Source organism: Podarcis bocagei (assembly GCF_964188305.1).
Source record: "Podarcis bocagei genome assembly, chromosome: 4".
Taxonomy (NCBI): domain Eukaryota; kingdom Metazoa; phylum Chordata; class Lepidosauria; order Squamata; family Lacertidae; genus Podarcis; species Podarcis bocagei.
In genome coordinates, this window is record NC_138128.1 from 58,391,011 (window position 1) to 58,413,031 (window position 22,021).

Consider the following 22,021-nt stretch of genomic DNA (forward strand, 5'->3'; position numbering starts at 1 on the left):
AGAAATTCCATGATTCTATTGTTTCATCATCTCTCTCCCCCACCCCATAGCACCACAACACGAATTAATGTTTGTGAGGAGGAATCTATATTTAACCCATGATGAATTAAATGCTGCTGCATTTATATATCAAATGAGAACAGCACATTCCAAAATATACCAATTTTTCATAGACGCTAAAAGCATACAACATATGATGAAACTGCCTACTTTCATTAAAAATGGCTCTTTAATGTCCTTAGCCAGAGATTAATGGGAAAAAATCATGTTGTGCTTTCATAAACCATTCTGGTAAATTTATCATAATAAGGATCAAAAATAAATAAACCCTGTCTAAAATGCCTGGAGCTGCAAGGGTAATGTCTTGTGTAGGGCTTCTGAAACCTCCATGGCTTCATCTGGCAATATAATTACAACCCAATAAATATTTGATTCAGAGATGTTTTTGATTGTAAAATTACTTTCCCTGGTAAAGTTAGAGGGATGTTTATAGTTTTAATTATATCTCTCCTTTTTAATCATTTGACGTTTAATAATGTGGCTCCCTAAGAAAATCTCAGATTTTCATATTTCCTATAGATGGATTCTTGACTAAATTGTATTTTTAACAAGGTAATAAAAAAAAGTTCATTATAATGAGCATATTAATTTAGATGATTTCCTGTAAACTTTATTAAGAAGAGGCCATGTAAACATTTTCCTTAACAAAAAGTTCAGCTCCTTGCAAAGGCAAATGCTCAAAAAAAGTACATTAGCCGTTTGAATTAGCATTCTTTCCCTTACAAGAGACCGATAAAATAAAAAATGTAGCTTGTATGTGTCCTTGATAATAAAAGTCCAGAAAGAGCACTTGAGGCACAATATTTGTTTATAGAAAGAGCAGTGAACCTGCTCATATCACAACAAAATAATGAGGCCTAATAGCTTCTTGATTTAAAAAGTCAGGATATGTCAATAATGTCATAATAACTTTCATAGGTCACAACAGCTTAGACTTTCCCCAGTCTCAGTAGACAGTAGAATAAATTGGTCCCTTGATCCAACCTATCCCATCTCTTATGCCTAGCAAATGTTTATTGTCACTATATTTGGTTCCTTTATGTAACTAAACAGCAGCACAGCAAGCAGAAATTACAGGTGGAGGTTCCTATTAACACCACATCTCCATCCCATGAAAAGTTTTATTTCCTAAAGTTTCCCAAGGCATTTGTGGAGTCTGAGCAGACTTTGTTTCTGACCTGCTGATGCCACACTTGCAACTATCCTGCGCTGTCTTCCAAAAAAACAAAGTGCTGTTGCTGAATTAGGGTGACCAGATGCAAAAGAGGAATCCTGTGCCTTTAGCATTGTGTAGAAATAGATATTTCAGCAGGTATAGCTTCTCATGCAAACCACACCACCTGAAATTGCCTCTCCTACCCAACCATTAAAGGTGCAAAGACTCTGTCCTCTTTGGCATCTGGTCAACCCTGCACTGAATGGATCCTAAGGGAAACAATAGAGCTAAAGTCCCATATACGTTATCTCATATATTCTTCCATGCCCATCAAGTTAATCAGATTACTTATTTGCTTCATATGATGTCATTTGCTGTGGTTAAATCAGTGGGACATAGTGATGGAATGCATCTAGATTTCACTAGCAAGTGAAGGTATTTTTTATTCACAAAGTTTTTGCCCGATTCTGCATGTTTGTATTTCTTTGTAGTTATTTTTTATTTTAGATGGACAGGATGTTGCATTGAACACTATATTGTTGCCAAGGTGCTATAAAGTGTTATAAATAACTCAATAATATTAATGCATTTTTAAACAGCCTCTATTTACACTGAAAACAAGGTGCAAAATTAAAGATTTATAATGCTCTTCTTTTCAGACAGATGTTTGCTCAACTTTTCATTACTAGTTGAAGGCACACTTCCATGATGCTGTAAAGCTTGCATTACCCTTTTGCCAACAGAAGTTGTTCTAATAAAATGCCTTATCCACATTTTTGCTATCATATACTTAGCTTACATTGCTAAGATACAGAGGAGATCAGTGAACTCTTATCTTAGTACAGATAACTACCGATGTTATTAAAGCAAGTCTCATACCAGCAACATAAACCCCTATAAGCAGTAGTTTCTGTACCAATAATTATCTTGTTGAAGTCTTTAGCAGTGTCCCCCTGCAACACACTCTGAATCTGATGAGCAGCCAAGTCAAACAAGTCCAGGTAATCTTCCACTGGGTAGCGATCATGAAATCCATCCCTCAGACGAATTATCCCTGAAAGCAAAAATAAATAAATAAAGTGAGCCTGGAATCTACAGTGGTATAGTAGAGATGTTTACTGCTCTGCCTTTTGGACTATTTGGTGGAAGACCCTGTTCAAATAGCATAATCATAAATAGGATACGATAGTTATTCAATTATACTGATGGTTCAACAAGGAAGTAACATGAATAACTATTTTCTTGCATAGTAGCTGCAGCAGGAATACTGCTTGCATAGAAACAGAGCTCTCAAATAACACCTGGTATTGAATTAGTGCTCACATAACATTTGAGAATTTCTTTTAATGAAGTCAAAAGAACCAGGACAGAGACAAAATGCCAATATAGCAAACTGGATTTGATGTGATGTGGTTAAGTACCATCAAAAGAACTTATTTTCTCCAAATTATAAACTACTGCTGTGAAATGTTCTGAAATTTAAAGAACTGATTTACTCTCAGTATATCAATCTCATTTTGTTTTTCAACTTATTTTATAAAACACTATATTCTATTATTTTTTCAAGTTCTTTTTTATTGTAAAATTAACAGTAATAAAACATGTCCAAAACCCTAAATAAGGATATGATAAAAAGAGTCAGAATGGTTGCATGATTAATTTCTACATAATCTATTCCATGTAGCAAGTTCTTTGTAGTCTACATGTACATGAACATGAATAAATTGTTCTTATTTTTTCTTTAAGCCACCTTGAGTTCCTGTCAGGGGAAAAGGCAGCACTATAAATAAATATATAATTACAGTTATACATATGTGTGCATAAATACGGACATTGATAATTGTGTATTTATTTCACATGAGTGTAAATACTATTTACATCCTGGCCACATAGTAACAGAAGCCACCTTGGTGCTTGCTAGGGAAGCTCTTAGTGACAAATCTAAATGGTGTAACCTTATGAAGAAGACCACAGGATGACATTAAATAAGGAAGGAATGCTAATTAGCATGGTCCAGGGGTCCTTTACCTTTAACCTTTGTATTATAGAACTGGCCCAGTAAGCCAGAAGCAGACAGAGCACAAGGAAGGTCCAATAAAATATTCTATTGGAAGATGCTTATAAAACGAATCTCTTTCTCTTTCTAGATTATGGTTGTTTCATTAGGCAGAAAAGTGCACGAGAACCATGAGTCAAAGAAAGTCTGCCTAGTATCTTCTATACTAAAGCACAGTCTGCCACTGTAGAAATGAATGAATAAGGAGATATTAATAGGTCAGAGCAAACTACAAAGACTTCAGAGCAAAGAACCGGGAAATGCAACCAAGAGAATTATGTAGAAGGCCCAGAGGATTCTGGTTTTAACCAGGTATTTATTATCATGCCAGTGTTTGTGAAGCTGCTCCAAAATATCTAGGTCCTGGCACATCTAGGCCTGATGGTGAATAGACTGGAGGCTGCTATAAAGATGTAGACTGGGTCCTGGAGTCAGGCAAGGAAGTGAGTACCTGATTCATATCGAGCAGGCTGCAAACTTCACAGTGCTCCTGTACATAAGCATGGTATGGCCTGCATGCTTTGAATTAGTTTTTCATGGCCTCCTTCTTTTTGGATGCTGCTGGAGCAATAGCCCAAAGGACCTTGTTTGTGCTGTGCCAGGCACAGTAGGCATAAAGGCCTCTTGCTTTTAGTGTATAGTAGTGATGACATCAATATAACTCAAAAGGCCTTGGAGGTCTCTGGACAGATAAAACAAGGCATGGCATGGTGGGCAACCCAAGCTGTATCAAGCTGTATCATCATTGAATTAGAATTTAGTAGTTCCTCCCAATTTTTATAGGGTGCTCTGCCCTGTCAGAACTCCAAATCCATAGCTAAATGCCAAATATTTGCAAAATATGGAAGCAAGCCTACTTATAATATAACTTGGAATTCTGGAGGAAAGTGTATTTTTTGCTATTATATTAATGAGTTTCATGTTCTTATTTTTGTGTTTTTATGTTGTAAGCCACCCTGTGATCTTTAGATGAAGGGTGGTATATAACTTTAACGAGGAAGAAGCAACAGAAGAAGGCTGGTTTATGGGTATCCTTCCATGCTGTTACATGTAACTTGTTAGCATGCCTGTGTTCCACTCAGAGTGGCATACATAGTCTTCTCGGCCAGATGGCAAAGCCCAGAGTTTCTCAGCTTTGGAAATGTACCTGCCTGGTCCTTTCAAATAATTCTAAAACAGTTGTTGTTTGCATTTGGCCTCAGAACATGGAATTTTATTTGAAATAAATTCAGAAGTTGTTTTATTGGGCCAAGTATAGAACTCGTATAAGAGACAAACCACAAAGAATAGGCTTGAAAGAACACTGCACACCAATTAAAATCCCTCTGAAATTAGTTCAGCTCAATTTTATTGAGTTTGCTGCTTCAACTGCCTTAGTAGAGGAAACCAGTTGTACCAATTTAGTCCATTTCAACTAGAGGGACTTCACTCATAGTTGAAGGCATTATCATATATAATCTGAAAAGCAGTGGTTTCCTATTCAAACCAATTTGCAGACAGAAGAAGCTCTGTTGTGTATTTGTTCTAAGGCTTTATCTGAAGCAGGCGGAGGGCGTACACAACTGAACCTATCCCCTGTGTGGTATAAACCTCAGGCTACTAGGCCATCTATATCACTAATCATAAGCCAAAACACTGGTGTTAAAATCCATAGAGGCTAAACTGTTCCCTTGTGTCTTGAGACATACTGAGCAGAACCAGACTGAAGTGACTACAACCAGGCTTGGCAGGGAAGGAGCTCAGTTTTCAATAATAAAAAAATAATGAAAACATATTCTCTACTGCTTTGATATTTCAAGATTTGAATCCTTGCAACTCTTGAAAGCAAATAAAAATAAATCTGTTTCCTGAACTAAAAATCCTAGGAAACCCGTCAGCAGAATGGTAGCAGGGTCAGTGTCAACATCCACGGGCAGAAGCCCAAGGATTCCAGGTGCTGACGCTGGTCCTGCTTTCAGATAATCATTGTAATTGCTTCCAACCCTCACTCCTGCCAAACTGGCACTCAAGCAAGGTAGATATTAGAAACTGTTGTCACTATGTCCTTGAATGAGCTCATCATCAGATGGGAACTAGCACTAAGTCTGTTCACCTTTCAAACCAGGCCAATACAGACTGTGGAGTCAAGCTCTGTTATACAACACTATGCAGCTGAAGCATCTGGACAGGCTAATCACACATGCCTGTATTCTAAGATAGCTCATTCGGTAGAGCACGAGACTCTTGATCTCAAGGTTGTGGGTTCGAGCCCTGTGTTGGGCAAAATATTCCTGCATTTCAGGCGGCTGGACTAGATAACCCTTGCAGTCCCTTCCAACTCTATTATTCTATGCAACTGGCACCTTTCCTCCAAGGGAAAACCCATGCAATCTGCCTTAGCCTTGTGGCTGCATCATCCATATACCAGCCACAGGCCCAGCACCAGAGTTCCATGGGCAGCTGCCCATGACATGAGCCCTTTGCTTTGGGCAAATGAAAACCACTGACTCTCCAACACCACAGCCTTAGCAGCTGAAGCACCCAGCATATTAACTGCACAAAATAAACTACTCCTACACAGGGATCTCACATACTAAGAGGGTGCTTAAAACAGTGGTGACTAGCAGAACTTGCTCAGTAAACTGCCCCCCCCCCTTTATGATGCTGCTGCATATACCTGTCACTTTCAAAGTTAAGGGGTGAGAGTCCCTGGGGGCAGGAAACCAAGAGCCCCACTAAACCTGGTATTGATCAAGCCACATGGAACTGTCAAAAAGAAAAACATTTCTCATGTTACCGCAAGGCACTGCCTGAAATGGATTTTTAGCATCAACTCCTTTACCTAAGCCAGAGCAGGTATTTTGAAAGAACTGCACAAAAAGGCAGATTTGTATAGACATCTGCTTATGACCAAACAATAAACAGTGCTACCCATACTAGGTTTTTCTAGTTGATGACAGATTATAAATTTGTGCAATGTTAAGACTTGTTCTGCACACAGCTGTCGAGCAACCTGGGCATTATATAGATCAATTAATTAATATTTGGGCAGGCTATTGTTTATACCAATCCAGCTGATAGGCTTCTCTATATTAGGCTACTGATTTGGGGGCTTGTTACGTGCACTTCCAGTGTGTATCCAAGGCAATTTGCCACAGATACAGACATTAAGGCTAGACCTATTGGTTTCCAGCATTAGGTCTACTGCTAAGTAGGGATGGAGAAACTTAAAAATGAAGAGATGCTGCTTCCAAAGGAAGATTTAAGAATTCATTTCCGCAAAAACAATTCTGTGTCAGATAGTGTGTTTACTCACCAAACCTTTTCCTTGTCCACCAGTGAGGCTCCTTAATTGCTGAGAATCTCACATCAGGATGTAACCTGAGCCTATCATAAAGGTCTGTTGTTCCGCACTTTGGCTGGCCTATGATGTAGAAATGGGGAAGGCAGCGTAGCCGGTAGTGCTTCTCCTTGTAATGATACAAATGGCTCCAAAACACCTTTCTAAGGTAATCAAATATTGTCCTAAAACGTTTGGAATACAATGCATATGAGTTTGTAGCATAAGGATCCCTAGTAGTGTTTCCTTTGTATTCTTCATACCAACAAGGATTCTTGCTGTTTGGAAGAAACTTGTTAGGAATTACGGAGAACATCTGCAAAACAGAGAATAAAAGCTCTCATTAAGGCAGGAAACGAACATGGTACCACTTCCGGTTATGATAATCCTATTGTTTACACATTCCAGACATTTTAATGTTCCGATAGCCTATGCTGTTGCACAGATATAAGACCAGGAGGATATGTAGAGCTGGCAGAGAAGAGGAATATATTTGTAAAGCCCAGCTCTTAAACACAAAAAGAAGTGATATGGTTATCTAAACCTAAATATTGCATCTATGCAGACTTCCATAGATAGAATTGTATTTTAAGAAATTAATTCCTAGAGCAGATGGAATTCATCTATGTATAACAAAATTATAATGCATCAACAGAAGGAATAATTTGAGAAAATCAGCACACACTACATAACACAGCAATTCTCTACAAAAGCTTCTGCATAGCAACCACTCTATTAAATATGAGGGGTTGGGAACCTTTTTTAGCTCAAGGGGCTTCTGGGACCCACATGCCAGTGCTGGGTGGTACCAGAAGCAAAAATAGATGGAGCAACAAATGTGAATTTTACCATTGTACAGTAGGCTAGTTTCTATACACATTCACAGACTCTCTCTCTCTCATCCATCCATCCAGACAAGCAAACAGCATTATCAAAGTTCAAGGATGCATTTCCTGCAGGGAAAGGGATTCAAGAAGGGTGCAAACCAGGACTGGTGGGGCATGGGGCTGGAAGAGGGATGTAGGAGTGACAGGCAGAGTGACCTGAATGCTGCATTGAGATCATACACCCCTAGACTACAATCAGAAGGGCCAACAGGATTTTCTGGGTCCAGTATACTGTATATGGATTGGCCACATTGACCTACTCACAAAAGAGACCACAGATTTGTATATGTTTTGCGTGATAAAATGTCTGACAGCTAGAATGTGAATATCTTTCCCCATACTTGCACTTAATCTGTTGAATTTTTGCCTTCCACACAGCTTTCTCCAATGCTAGCCCATAAGCGAAGCCTAGGCTGAAATTATGTACTACTTTTACCTGGGAGTAATCCCCATTAAATATGAAGATACTCATTTCTGTGTAGACACTGTACAGTACTTCATTGTACCTGTAAGTTAACTGCAGAGTGAATTATTAATGAGAGTCTGGTCTTTAGTTCCTGCACATTAGGAAACATATAGAAGACTATTTGCAACAGTTTTCACATTTTGCTTTTGCCATTTCTGCTTTTCATCTTGTTTTAGCATGGGCAACTGAGAACAGAAGACCTGATGCTACAGTTGTAGAAACTGTCACCCTGAGCTATATCTGTAATGAGTTTGCACAGCGATTCACACACTGCTTCCAACATGGTCATATCCCTGCACAAACGTAAAAGAAACACCACATAATGTTCTATAATATCATCAAGCATTCTGCCACCTGGGCATCTGACTTCACACAGGTCACTTTCACGTTGCTTCCACTATAGCATCCTACAGCAATAACTGGACCTAGTAAAGACACAAGTTTATGTTGTATAGGGCTGTGATACTACTGGACAGTATACCAGTGGCTGCAATAATAGTCATAGATTAATTTATTGGATGAATTATAGGGTAAAGGAAAACCAAGGTGAATTTTCAGAGCCAAAGCAATAACAGAAATCTTTGGGAAATCACCAAGTGACTCTTGTGGTTTATATGGAACTAATTCAGAGATGTATGGAGTGGTTGGGAACATAGGAATCTTCCTTATACCAAATCAGACCATTTTCTCATTTAGCTCGGTTCTGTCTCTACTGACTGACCGCAGGTCTCCAGGATTTCAATTCCCAGGCAATCACTCACAATAACACTAGTTCAATGCTTATCTAAGTGAACCAAAGAGGTACATATTGAGCTTCACTTGATATCGCATAGGAAGGATATAGTTCACCAATATTAATAGTGAACCTAAACTGTCACACCTAAGAGAGTTTCTCAGCTTGGTATTGTGAACACTGGAAAACCTGGCTGAAGGTTATTGAAATGTGCAAGTCCAATAAGATTAAGCAAACTGGAAGATATGCATGCAAGGAAATAATAATTAGGAAACACTGGTTTAAATGAAGATGAAATACACAGATCAAATTAATGTTCAAGTTTAGTTAATAAAACTGTACCACTTCCATTGTAAAGAAACCCTGACTTCTAGTTGTTTAACATAAATTCTATACCTTCCTGAAATCCCTCAGAATTATTTTAGCATTTTAGAGTCCTAAAAGTCTAAGGAGTAGATTGTGCTTCAAAGTGTTCATATGGACCTTTAAGCGTGTCCCCATTCAATAATTTTGTCTTCCCACATACTCCTAAACATCTGTTAACACTCTTCATTCCTGAGCATTTACAAACTGCATATAAGAAACCTCCTTGGAAGAATTAGACTTTATCTAGATAAAGTATTCTTAGAACTTTCTGTATTCACTCTCTTCAGATCTGATTTACCAATAGCAGTGGCAACCACATCTCTGTTTCCTGTACACCAGTAAAATTATGAGAAAGCATATAGTGATAAGCCCGTTTTCATGTCTGGTATTTATATAGCAGCAATTGCACAAATTAGATGCATGAAAGGAGGAAATCTTAAAATCTCTTTCCATGATGGGCTTTGCCAACATGAAAAGAGATTTTAAGTTCTCATGCTTGCTTACTAGGCTCTGGGAGGCTCCCTCAAGATCCCATGGGGCCATCTGAAATCTCATGAGATTCCATGGAAGCTCCCAGAGCCTGAATGAGACCTTCTCAAAACCCAGTAAGCCTGGTTTCATGGAGGGCAAGGCCCACTTGCAACACCAGCTTCAGAAAGGTAGGAAGCGTCATGCAGGGGCAGTTCTGGAATTGTTCTCACTATATGCAATTTTGGCTTTACTCGTAATCCTCCAGAACGTACCCCCTGTGCAACTTGTGAGTCCATTGTACATACAATTGATAAAAATCACTTCATTTAAGGGTCTGATCTGACTAGCAGAATGTCTATGATCATCCAGCTACAGTAACTACCTCACTGTTTGATCTGATCTTCCCATATTTCCAGAGGAAAGTTATAAAGCACCACAGTGGCTTTCCCTAGGCTCCAACATGTGTGTTCCAGCTTCTGAGACTATCTATTGTTCTCAATCATATCTACTACTGGGCCATATCAAAAGCATGAATGAAGAGATATAAACCTATACAACTGATAGGGAGTCCCAACACCTTGCTAAATGTCAGTGTTAACCTAAACTGAAGTGCATCTGCCTTGATTCCTCAGTGAGTGTTAACTTAAGAGTACATTGGCTTATAACAGCATCACTCTGTTGGTGTTGAGTAGATACTACAGAGAGTAATGGTCAAGGTTACCATTTTTTAATAAATAGTTCTCCCTCTTGTATACTCACATGCATCTCTTGTTTCTTCAAATCTTCTAAGTCTGGAAGATGTCTAGTTATAAACTCAATGTTTGTAGTAATTGTGTCAATAATTACTTTAATGCTTGGATAATCCTTTGCATATGAAATATTCATTTTAGATGTTTGGTAATGGTCTTTCATATCACAGAGGCTCTCATTGTCCATTAAGTTTGAACTGCTAGTAAAAGCTCCATATCGTAGTGCTGGCTGCATCAGCAAGAGGCCACGTTTAGCTCCAGTCAGTATATAGGATGCCATCACTAGCATCATTATTAATAATCCAAACATTAAACTGCATAGTTTTCCTTTCTTCAAGCAAAACAATCCAGTCCAGCTTTCACTGTGATAAGTCCTTACTTCTAGCACTGCAAGCAAGTTCATCTGTTTGCTATCCACGTGCAACAGAACTTTATTTTTATCTCTGCACAGAGAAGGACACTCTTTAATATTGTGAGTTGGCCGCTGGCACTTGAAACACTGTCTGTGCAAGTCATTTGATAACAATGCTATGCAACGTTGAATGCAATGCTTCATATTAGTACCATTAAAAAATTGGAGTAAGGAGCCATTTCAAATGAATGAAAGTCACTTTCTACAAGCAATCAAGAAACTTTGTCAAATCAGTATATATATATATATATATTTTAAAATCAGACTAACCAAAATAGATGGCAACTACTGAAAATAATATGGCAATGTATTAGAGGCACATTATACTTGATCTGGACATACAAAATTTTCTTTTTAAGTTGATGATGATGACTTCAGGTTTTTCCCATTGAACAAAATGAGGAGAGTGGGATTTCACTGTAAAGAGTGAAGAGACACAAAAAACAAAAGGAGCTCATTGTCCTTTCATCAAAATTAAACAAATTTAGGTATGTGAGAGAATAGGTTCTTCTTGAGATTTAAATATATTCCTTTAAAATGTAGGTTCCAAGACAGAGAAATGATCTGGAGTTCTTCATTTTTATAATCACTTCAGAGGATTCTGTTGTGTAACCTAGAAGAGAACAAAGAGAGAACGTGAATAAAATTATCTGTCCAGAAGTCAGATCAAAGTGTTACTCACTTTATTAGGCAATGGACTATTAACCCTGGTTGATGAATCTATGCTAAATTGCATATTCAGCGGAAAGGTAAATTCTGAGTACTGGGAATAAGTATAGATGACTTGGAAATGATTTGGACAGGAACTTGAAGGACTAACTACTTGCATGAACTTGCTGAAGTACTCAGCCCCTTTTGAGGTGGTATCTATCCAGTGCCCCATCCTCTGAGGTGAGGAGGATAGCAACAAGAGTCAGGGCCTTCACCAAACCATAAGGCTCCCCCCCCTAATTTGGGGGGGTTAAATTTCTGCTTTTTACTTTGGTTTTTAATAGCATCTGGTGCATGCTTCTGAACTGAATTTGTTGTGTGTGTTTATCTGCTTGATTTTTCCTTGATTGTTTTGTGGTATTGTGAGCCATCTGAAGAATCCCCATGATTAAGAGGCAGGATATAAATATTTGAGATAAAGAGATAGAAAGATGAGGTACATGGAAGGGAAAGGTGGTGAGCGTGTCAACTGACAGTTTTATGCTGGGATACTCTGAAGACTATGGTACAGATTATAAATAAGATTAAGCTAAGCAATCATCTGGGTCAAGATTACCCAGTGGGACATTCTAAAGGCCAATCTAATGGATCTGTGGGGCAAGAAAGTTTTTTAGAAAGGGAGCAGCATCTGTGGCTTGTGTGAAGGCTCCACAGGCAAATTTTGAGCAAAGAATAATACTAGCACAGTGTATTTTTGAGTAGCAAAATTCACCAAGTTTGTATTGGGCAGGAAGAAAAAGCCATGGTTAAGGGTTCAGGAATACAGCAGCCCCTAGAGATTCTCAAAAATGAATTGTGGCCACAAATTGATTTCTGTTTTCCAGTCCTTGCTTGGACATACTCATTATTAACCTAAGCAACAAAGGGGTAATAAGTAGGATACTTCTGGGGAGAAAGTAATTGAATGTCTCTCCTTTTCAAGATCGATAAAGAATATTAAGCAGCAGTACCAAAAAAAAAGCATTAAACTGTTGCAAATAAATTTTAATACTGTGGAGGTAGCATATTCCAAGAATTCAAGGGCAAATGAGAATATGGCTATATCAGACCAGTGCATTAACCCTTTCTCTAATGTGCAGTTCAAGAAGAAACACTTGGACCTTTAGGTATGTATAGCACTGGGATTTTTTTCTCTTCCCTACCCCATGAAACAGTTGTGCTACTTGTGGTAAATCCAAAGTCTCACTTAAGCGCACAGAGCCAGCAGCACAAGTCTTTGAAACAGAGCCTTAATTGCTTACATTCTATTAAATTAAAATGTTGATCACAATTAAATTTCAGCAGGACAGAAAAGCCTCTGATTCCATTCTGACATACCATCTTTAAAGTATCTATATCATGATTTCAGAGATGTAAACATTATGACCAATCACATTTTACAAAACATAACTGAAATTATGTGTGCTACAAGAAAAAAAATGAACCAAGAAATCACTTTAAACCACACACTGCTGCTGCTTAGGGATGCTATACTCTACGATTTCATTCAATATTTATTAAGCACACCAACCTGATCCCCACTTCCCAGATGACTACATAAGATTGTAATGTAGTTGTTGCATTGTCTTCTGTTGCTTTTGTAGGAACTCTACAAGCTGAGTTAATGGCGAATTAAACTTCATTCTTGACAAGGCGCGGGAGCCCACACAGATCAGTAACCAGCTCCTTCAGCCAGACCACACCTCTGACTCATAGATGTTTCTCTTAAAGTTGCCACATGCAGGAAACTGTATTAAGTTGCTAATGCATGCATTAGAGCAGGCATCCCCAAACTCGGCCCTCCAGATGTTTTGGGACTACAACTCCCATCATCCCTAGCTTACAGGACCAGTGGTCAGGGATGATGGAAACTGTAGTCCCAAAACATTTGGAGGGCCGAGTTTGGGGATGCCTACATTAGAGATATCCTTCCGTTTTCCATTAGGGATACTGTTCTTGGCTCAGAAAATGTATCAAAATATGCATTAAAATGTTTAGATGAATATAAGAATATGTTTAATTTATGTCAAAATGCATATAAACTGTGTTTTAGAAGACTATATGTACAGAAATGCATGTTTTGTTGGGGAGAAAATGTCAGTAAATGTGAATTTTTATACATTGTTTTAAAATGCAGATTGACATGTAAACAGGGTGGACTAGATTTAGGAATGGGCTTATGGATGCAAAATACACATGGACCAGAAATAGACACCCATCTATCCCCAACTGTTGAACCACAGAAATAAAATGAAAATTGTGCACATAAGAACTTAGTCTACAAATAGGGTTCCCTATGCTGGCTAATTGGCTATGGAGTTTGAGAAGTGCAGAAAAAACTTTCCACTACAGCAGAAAAATCCCTTATGTTTAAATCATATGTTTGATGAGAGATAACCTTTTGAGGGACACCTAAACAACTTGTGCAAATACCAAGCTTTTTCCCTCCTTTTTGTGCCTACTCTTGAACTGATTGGACCCAGATTTTAATAACTAACACAGTCATAAGTGTCCCTTTCCATGAGATGGTGATTGATAAGGTAGTGGCCTCTCAAGTCAAGACATTATTGGAAGTTTCTATGCCAGGTACAAAAGTTGTTATTCACCCAAACTTTTAGTTAAAGTAGTGCTCCTAACTTTGTCGGAGTAAGATCAGTGAAATCTCCAGTCCAAGCTCACGAAGAATCTATTTATATGTTATTTGTAAACCTCCTTTCAAGACTGCATTTTTCTGATTCAACCAATGATTCTGGTTACACAGTAGCGAGAACAAAGTTTGCTAAATAGGACACAGAGGAAATCAGATAAGATTCAGTATGGTTGGTAGAATACATGTTATTAGACGCCTGCATTTACAGGTGTTTTTGACTTACAGAAAATCTTTCCGTCTGCAATTTGTCAAAAAAAAGAGACAAAGAACACAGCATATAAAGAACACAGATTCATGTTATCATTGGCACTGGAAACAGGTACATTCCAGTTTTTACTTTGTAAAACTAGCAAATATATAAAAGAAAATTATTACCATGAAGTATTCTTAAAATGTACCAAACTAAGTCTTCAACTACCAGTTGCTGCTTCAAAACAACGTTTTCTTATACAGTTCTTATGAAAACCAGCTGAGTCCCTAAGGGCTTAACACTGACTTACAGGCATAATTACTGTATGTTTGAAAAAAGTTTGTAATTAAAATCAGCAAATGACAGAAAGTGGAGCATTTTAACTGCTTCTTGTGTTGAGCACCGGCTTGTGTCTGAGTAGAATTAGAAGACCCAGAAGGAGCCTTCAGAAATGCTCAAAAGCATTATTAGAGATATATGTGCCAGTGCATAAATAAGAACCTTCATATAACAACTCCTGAAAATAAGTTTCAAGTTTCAATATGATTACTCACATTAGTAAAAGGAACACATGGATGGGTTTTAATGACCCTGCAGGCTTTAAACTATGATGTTAAGAAAAGGGAAAGAAAGAGAATTGCAAAAAATAGTAAGCTCTCTTCATAATGATTGCATAATATGATTATGGAACATTTAAATAAATGGGATGAATTATTTAAATAAACAAGACAAATATGTGATTCACATTTTACAAGGGTTTGTTTCACTGTGATCAAGTAGTATATTTGCACACCAATAATGATGAAATACTGTTAACTGCTATAGTAGCTAGAGAATAGGAAATTACTCACCCTTTAAAATTACCTATTAAGAGCAAACTTTAACAGTGACATGTAACATTTTTTCTACATGTTCAATATCATGGTGTTTTAGTATACAGTACTTGCAAACCATATGTAGCAATCCCAGCAGAAAACTTTAATAACCTGAAATCAGGATGAAGGAAGAATCCATTGTATCTGGATTTATACCAAAGTGAGCATTGCTGCATCTTGCATTGAGTGCCCATTTATGTGTGAGTGGCTTGTGCAGTTTATTAAAAGTAGCCCAATCAATTATATGCAAAATTATGTGCTGTGTGTGTGTGTGTGTGTTATAAAAGGACCAGGCCCCATACATTTCTGAAGAGTAATTTTGCAAATATTAATACATGCATACATATTAATACATAAGTTTCTGGGTAGTTTTCCAACAGCACTTCCCATAACACAGCAAGAGAGTAAGAGTAGCCAGTAAGAGAGGCAGTGACAGCCAGTGTAGATAAGTGGTTAGAGTGTTGGACTAGGATCTGGGAGACTAAGGTTCAATTCCCCACTCAGCCATGAAGTTCATTGGGTGACCCTGGGCCAGTCGCTCGCTCTTAGCCTAACCTACCTTCCACGGTTGTTGTGGAAATTAACGTGGAGAAGGAACAACCATGTATGCCATCTCGAAGTTTTTTTGGGGAAAGGAGGGGAATGTAAATGCAATAAAGGATGTCATCAGATTACCAAAGTACAAAGCTGGTACATCAGCTATACCTGGTGAAATATGCTATAGGCCACAGAAGTCAGTTGGGTAGCACCACCAAGCTGCAAATCTAATGGAATAGGGACAACTAAACACTCCTTCCCAAGCCAGACAACCCCCCACGCAGCAGCAGCAAATATTCTATATTTTACAGACTGAGCTACGTAACTGTTCTTGATATTATGTTTTTGTACACCTGAAGATACAGCTGTGACTTCAGAAAACTGGTCCAAGTCTTTCAAATGGGAGGAAGACCAGAATAGAGCTATTTTTAATGTGTAAAATGTCAGTGGGTATCTGACTGACTTGGGGATGGAATCCAAGCAACTCAATTCTCACCCTGATCCATCAACCTGCTCTCAACTTTTGTCTGGCGCTACGAAGATGCTATGAATAACAATTTGTTAAAGAGGAGATTTGGAATTTCTCTTCAAGGCCCATCAATGCAACACTTGTTAGGAAGTTCCATTCTTGAAGCCAGACAAAGCTTCTATGACTGACATTAATTCTTATTCTTCTAAAAATGAACTGTCAAAACTATATTAAAGAATGCAGAGCTATGAATCTTGCATAATGCTTCTAAGCCTTGCCCCCATTCCCCACACAAGCAAATTTATTGTGACACTTCATATGGAAACAAAATGAATAATAATTTATTAGACCTCTACTGGAATTTATTGGAATGCTTTGAAAGGTATTTGCATTTGACGAACTATACTATTTCAATGTGCATGCAATGCAGTGATGATAGATGGCATCGATAGCTGGAGCTTGTTTCTATATGGATCTAATTTGTGTCTGTAGTTCCTAATTCAGATATGCATGTGGATCTCCTTAGCTTGATTAGAGTGATTTTAAAAAAAATGAAACATTCATATAGAATATTACAAACCGGTGTGAGAGCCCCCGTTAATTGCTACACTAGTAGAATGATGCAACAGGGAGGCAGTACATGTCCAAATCTCTCCAGCTGTTTTGAACTACAACCCTCATCAATCCCACCCAGCACAGCAGGTGTAGATTTGGTGATGACTGTTGTAGTCTGAAGCATTGAAAGGACACCAGGCAGGCAAAGACTGACCTAGAAGGTGATTTATATTAATTTATTAGGTTTGTGAAATGCTCTCCCAAGGGAGGCTTGCCTAGTACCTTCATTATACACATTTAGGCAAAACCATTCATTTTCAACCAGGCCTCTGCCAGGAGAAAGACAGATGAAATGTGTCCTTGTTGATTCTCCTTGACCTCTCAGCAGCTTTCAATACCATCGGTGATGGTGTCCTTCTGGAGCAGTTGTCCAAGTTAGGGGTGGGTGGCACCACTTTGCCGTGGTTCTGGTCCTACATCTACAGGTTTGGTAGTGCATGTGCTGGACTGATGTCTTGTTTCAGTAATGGACTGGATGAGAGTCAATAAACTGAGATTCAATCCAGAGAAGACTGAGGCACTGTTGGTGGGTGTTTCCCTAGACTGGATGGAAGGTTGCCCCTCTTGATGGGGTTACTCCTTCTGAAGGACTGGATACACAGCTTTCGGATCCTTTTCTGTCACTTGAAGCCTTGATGGGCTCAGTGGCACAGAGTGCCTTCCATCAGCTTTGGCTGATGTCCTATCTGTGCCTCTATCTGGACAGGGATAGTTCCACCTTCTGCTGTCTATGCTCCGGTAACCTCTAGGATAGAATATTGCAATACATAGTTCTAGCTGGGGCTGATTGGAATTGTAGTCCAAAACATTTGAAAGGCACCAGGTTAGTGAAGGCTGATCTTGAAACATTTGGTTGGCCACTATTGTATTTAATGCCAGACCATATGGACTTTGGACTGTTCCAGCAAGGAAGTTCTTATAAAGCATGTCCTTCTAGCCCATTAGTGTGGAAACTGTGCACTCAGTAGGACCAGATGACTGCTTCTCCAGCCCTTGCCTTCAGTTCCTTTAGCTACTATGTGAGTGTTATGTATTTATGAGATGAAACATTTATTTTCCTCAATAGCTCCCACAAGAATAGACAATTCTTAATTAGCTCAACTGGTGCCCTTTGCCAGATTTCAAATGTACTGTTTGTCAATAGTTTCTTAACCGTCCTATGCAAGGAATGCAAATTTTATTCATGCCTTATTGTATGACATGTCAACTCAGAAATATTTGTGCAATTAAGATTCCAGTCTGTAGTATTTATACTACAGATTGCTGTGCAGAGGTCCCTTAAGTTATACAGTAGTCACCAACTGCTCTCTTGGAGTAGCAAATGTTCTCCATTTATTAATATTTTCCCCTCAAGAGCTACTGTGAATTCAGTGTGATAATAAATTTACAAAAAGTATATGAGTAACTAAGTGAAAAGGTTTCTCACAGCTATATTAGAGTATGAATAATGAATCTTTCAAGTTCAAATCGTGTGACCAGAATAAATTATGTCAATTAAATAGAATAACAAGTTTGCTTGATTAGTGTTGTTCTGGTTTCAAAAAGGAGTGGAGGAACATGCAAACTTGTTTTTAGTACAGTTGTACATCAGAAGTCAAACAGAATCTGTTCGACTTCCAAAACATCTGGAAACCAAGGTGCAGCTTCTGACTGGCTGCAGGAAGCTCCTGCAGCCAATCAGAAGCCGCGGAAGCTGTGTCGGATGTTCAGGTTCCTGAGAACATTTGCAAACTGGAACGCTCACTTCTAGGTTTGTGGCATTCGAGAGCAAAACGTTCAGGATCCAAGGTACAACTACATTCTTTAGTATTTCAATATTATTTTCTGAAGCCAAGAAACCAGATAAAGACAATATACTTGGGAAAAGGACAAGAGTAGTGGGTCTCTCTCTCAATGCCTGATACAGAAAGGTGGCTTCACCTTTCTACAAAAGTGGTGAAAGCTCCCCGTCCCCCACCCCAATTTCTCTGAAATTTGCACAGTATTTTTGTGAACTGCTTTTTCCATTGGGGGACATAGCTGAGCACCAAATCTGGAGTGGCAGTTGTCACTGGTGATGGAATTTGTTCACATTTGTCTATGAATTCTGAAATATTTAGGCTCCTGATGTAAGGCAAAGCAACATTTGCTATCCAGGGAACTCTTCTTTTATAAACCTACATTTTCCTTGAACCAGACCAAATTTACCAACACATTCCTCCTCCCTCTTGCTCTACTCCTTTAGAGTAAAACAAATTTTGACTAATATGGCAATCCTCTATTGCAACAACAGTGCTCTCTCCATTTGTAATTCCAGCAACTGGTATACAGAGGCATACTCCTATAGCATTTTACACAGAAGTAAGGCCCATTGAATTCAACAAGTCTTACTTCTGAGTAGATATGGTCAGGAGCACACTTGTTAGGCCCTTTCAGCCATTTCTTCCCCTCAGCATTACCTGGTATCTCCTGCTGCTACCAGCCAGCCAACTCCAGCCCTACTTCCTTGCCTGGCTGAAGCTCCACAAAGACGACCCAGAACGGTGCCTCTACTGCATACCCCAGCCAGCTATAAACCCACTCCCCTCCCTATGCTGGCCAGAGCACAAGCACTCTAAAGATGGCTTCTATAAAGGGCATGTTTCTAGATTACATTCTCCTTGACTCACCCCTTCACTCATGATCATCTGGGCTTTGCCTATACTGTTGGAGTTGGAACTTAACAGGTTAAGTTCTTCCCATGATGCCACACCATTCTGACGTCAATTTTAGAAGCTTGGGAGGAGCTTTGGGCAAGGTTTGCCAGTCCCACTTTGTGTTCTGTGGGGAACAGATGCAGTTTTGGCATGGCTGCAAATAGTCCTGGAAATTCCTGAGAAATGTTGGAATAAAAGCTGTAAATAGACAAACCTGGACTCTCTGTGTGTTTGTCTGGAAGCTGAATCGAGCCACGTGACAGTTTTACACCGCTGTGCGAAACTCTGCTGAGCCGTGAAGAAGAGCCGGAGCGGAAGTGTGCCGGGCGCCATAAATCGCTAATCGAGGTTCGTAAATCAATTAGCGGGAGTCACGGCTGATAACAAAGTGCCATAGGTTATGGATGTCATAAATCATCGCTTGTAAACCTGTCACGAGAGTCTGCCGGGAGCTGTGAAATCTGCGGTGTCGAGCAGAGGCGGAGGTAGAAGCAAACAAGCAAGCTGAAAGACGCAGAGAGTGCCTGTGTTACTGAGAGCAGCTGAGGAATCGTTTCTCCACGCCAGGGGAGCTGGTGATTTCTGTGAGTACAGCTTGGGGCGTTGGGAGAACGGGGGAACATGGCAGATGGCCAGGAGGTGTTTCAAGCTCCGTTTGAACAGCTTGAGGAACTCACCGTCCAAGCGTGGAATACCTGGACAAAAAGGGTGAGAGCGTGGTTCATGGCCACGGAGGTTTGGGACATTACCCAGAGGGAACCAGTGCAACTGGTGGACAGAGATGCAGGCAAGCTAAAGTCTGTTTCTCTGGAGGAGAAGATGCAGAGGGAGAAAGCTATGAGAGCTGAGATCTGCATGTTGAGAGCAGGTGTGCATGCTAATTTGCAACATCACCTGGAGAGCGTTGAATCTGCGTGTGAGGCTTGGCGTGTGCTGAAACGTCTGTGTGAAGACGCAGCAGGAGGCCAAGGGCAGAGGGAAGCTGGAAGCCTAAAGATGGCTGGAGCCCCCATTCCTGATGATTTAGCCTCAAGGAGTGCTAGTGAGCAAGTCGGGGGGGCAGAAAGTTCCAAAGGCAAGTTTGAAAAGTTTTCCACTGAACCTGCTGGAATGAAGCGGCAGTTCAAGGGGGGCGGATCTGGCAAGGAGTGCTTTTCCAGAAGAAGGAGGGCCAGGCCAGCTGGGAGGAGCCCCAGGCAGTGTTTTTCCACTGGAGTTCGTCGTTGCTACTTGTGTAATGCAGCGGGACATTTGCGTCGAGATTGCCCCCACCGGAGCAGAGAGGCAAGACAGGATGTTGCCAAGGTCAAACTGCTGAACTCTCATGGGAACCAGTGGGGTTTCCATGGCAACTGGTCTGGAAAAACAACCAGGCGTGAGACTGAGGCTGGTGGACGTACCAGGTGCCGTGAGGAGACGTACAAGATAACAGCTAGTTTGGCTTTGTCTGAAGACAGCTGTGACACAAGCCCAGAGGAGCTAAGTTTTATTATTGACTCTGCAGCTAATCGCAATTTGATTCCAGAGACACCTGCTGTCGAGAGGTGGAACTGCAAGGCAATTCCTGCCGGGAAAACTGTACTGTTTGCAAATGGACAGAAAGGAAATATAAAAAATGTTGTAAATTTGAATTTTGCTGTTTTGCAGGAAACGCTGGAGTGTTGTACCGTTCCTGGGATGCACCACTGTCTTTTATCTGTGCCTTATTTACTGAAAATGGGATTTACGGTTTGTTTTCAGGGTGATGTGTGCATGATCTCCAAAGGAGGGAGGATGCTTGCCAAGGTTAAAAAGGGGCAGAATGATCTCTTCATTCTTAAAACGTCTCTGGAGGGTGATGGGAAGGTTGAAAAAGCACAAGCACTGCGTGCTACAATTCCCAATCATGATTCATGTGTACATGCTTGGCATACACGAACAGCCCATAGTTCCCTAGAAGAACTACAGGTGCTACCAGAAGTTTCTAAAGGGTGTAAGATCTCAGAATGTGGACAAGCTGTAAGTTGTGAAACTTGCAAGCTGGCAAAGGTAAAAGGATGCAGTTATCCAAAGGTTGAGAGGATAACCACTAGGCCTTTTGAACTGATTCACATAGATTTGTGGGGTCCGGTAAAGGAACCAAGTCTGGGAGGGTCAAGGTTTCTGCTCTCGATGCAGGATAATTTTACACAGAATACCTGGGCTCACGGTCTCAAATCCAAAGATGATGCAGCACAGCTGATCAAACGTTGGATTGAGGAGGTGGAACAAAGGTTTTCCACCAAAGTGCTAGCTGTCACAAGTGACAGAGGAGCTGAGTTTACAGGTTCTGCTTTGCAGAAGTACTTTCGCAAGAAAGGGATACGTCACACAGTGACTTCACCCAATCAGAGGGGGGAGGCAGAGCTCAAGTGTCAGGCTCTGGTTAAAACTGCACAGGTGTTGCTGAAGGATTCTGGGTTACCTCCAAGGTTTTGGCTGGAGGCAATCAAGTATGTGAGCTTCACCTGGAATCGCACCTACAATTCCATGGTAGGGGACACACCGTTTGGGTTGTTGCATGGCAGGAAACCCCAGATTCATTTTTTGCGCAGGTTTGGGTCACATGCGTCTGTGCCAGTACCTGCTGAGTTGCAGGGGCCAGATGGATCCAAGTTCCGGAAAAT

General features: G+C 39.9%; 1 protein-coding gene across 1 annotated transcript in view; it reads right to left on the minus strand.

Annotated features, from left to right (window-relative positions):
* CHST15 (carbohydrate sulfotransferase 15) overlaps positions 1 to 22,021 on the minus strand; it is an 83,969-nt gene that overhangs the window by 15,925 nt on the left and 46,023 nt on the right. The window contains exons 2-4 of the mRNA XM_081193011.1: positions 10,274 to 11,288; positions 6,568 to 6,907; positions 2,133 to 2,270 (exon numbers count right to left, since the gene is read on the minus strand). Coding sequence (XP_081049137.1) covers positions 2,133 to 2,270; positions 6,568 to 6,907; positions 10,274 to 10,819 — 1,024 coding nt within the window. The 5' untranslated portion in view covers positions 10,820 to 11,288. The remainder of the gene's footprint in view (positions 1 to 2,132; positions 2,271 to 6,567; positions 6,908 to 10,273; positions 11,289 to 22,021) is intronic.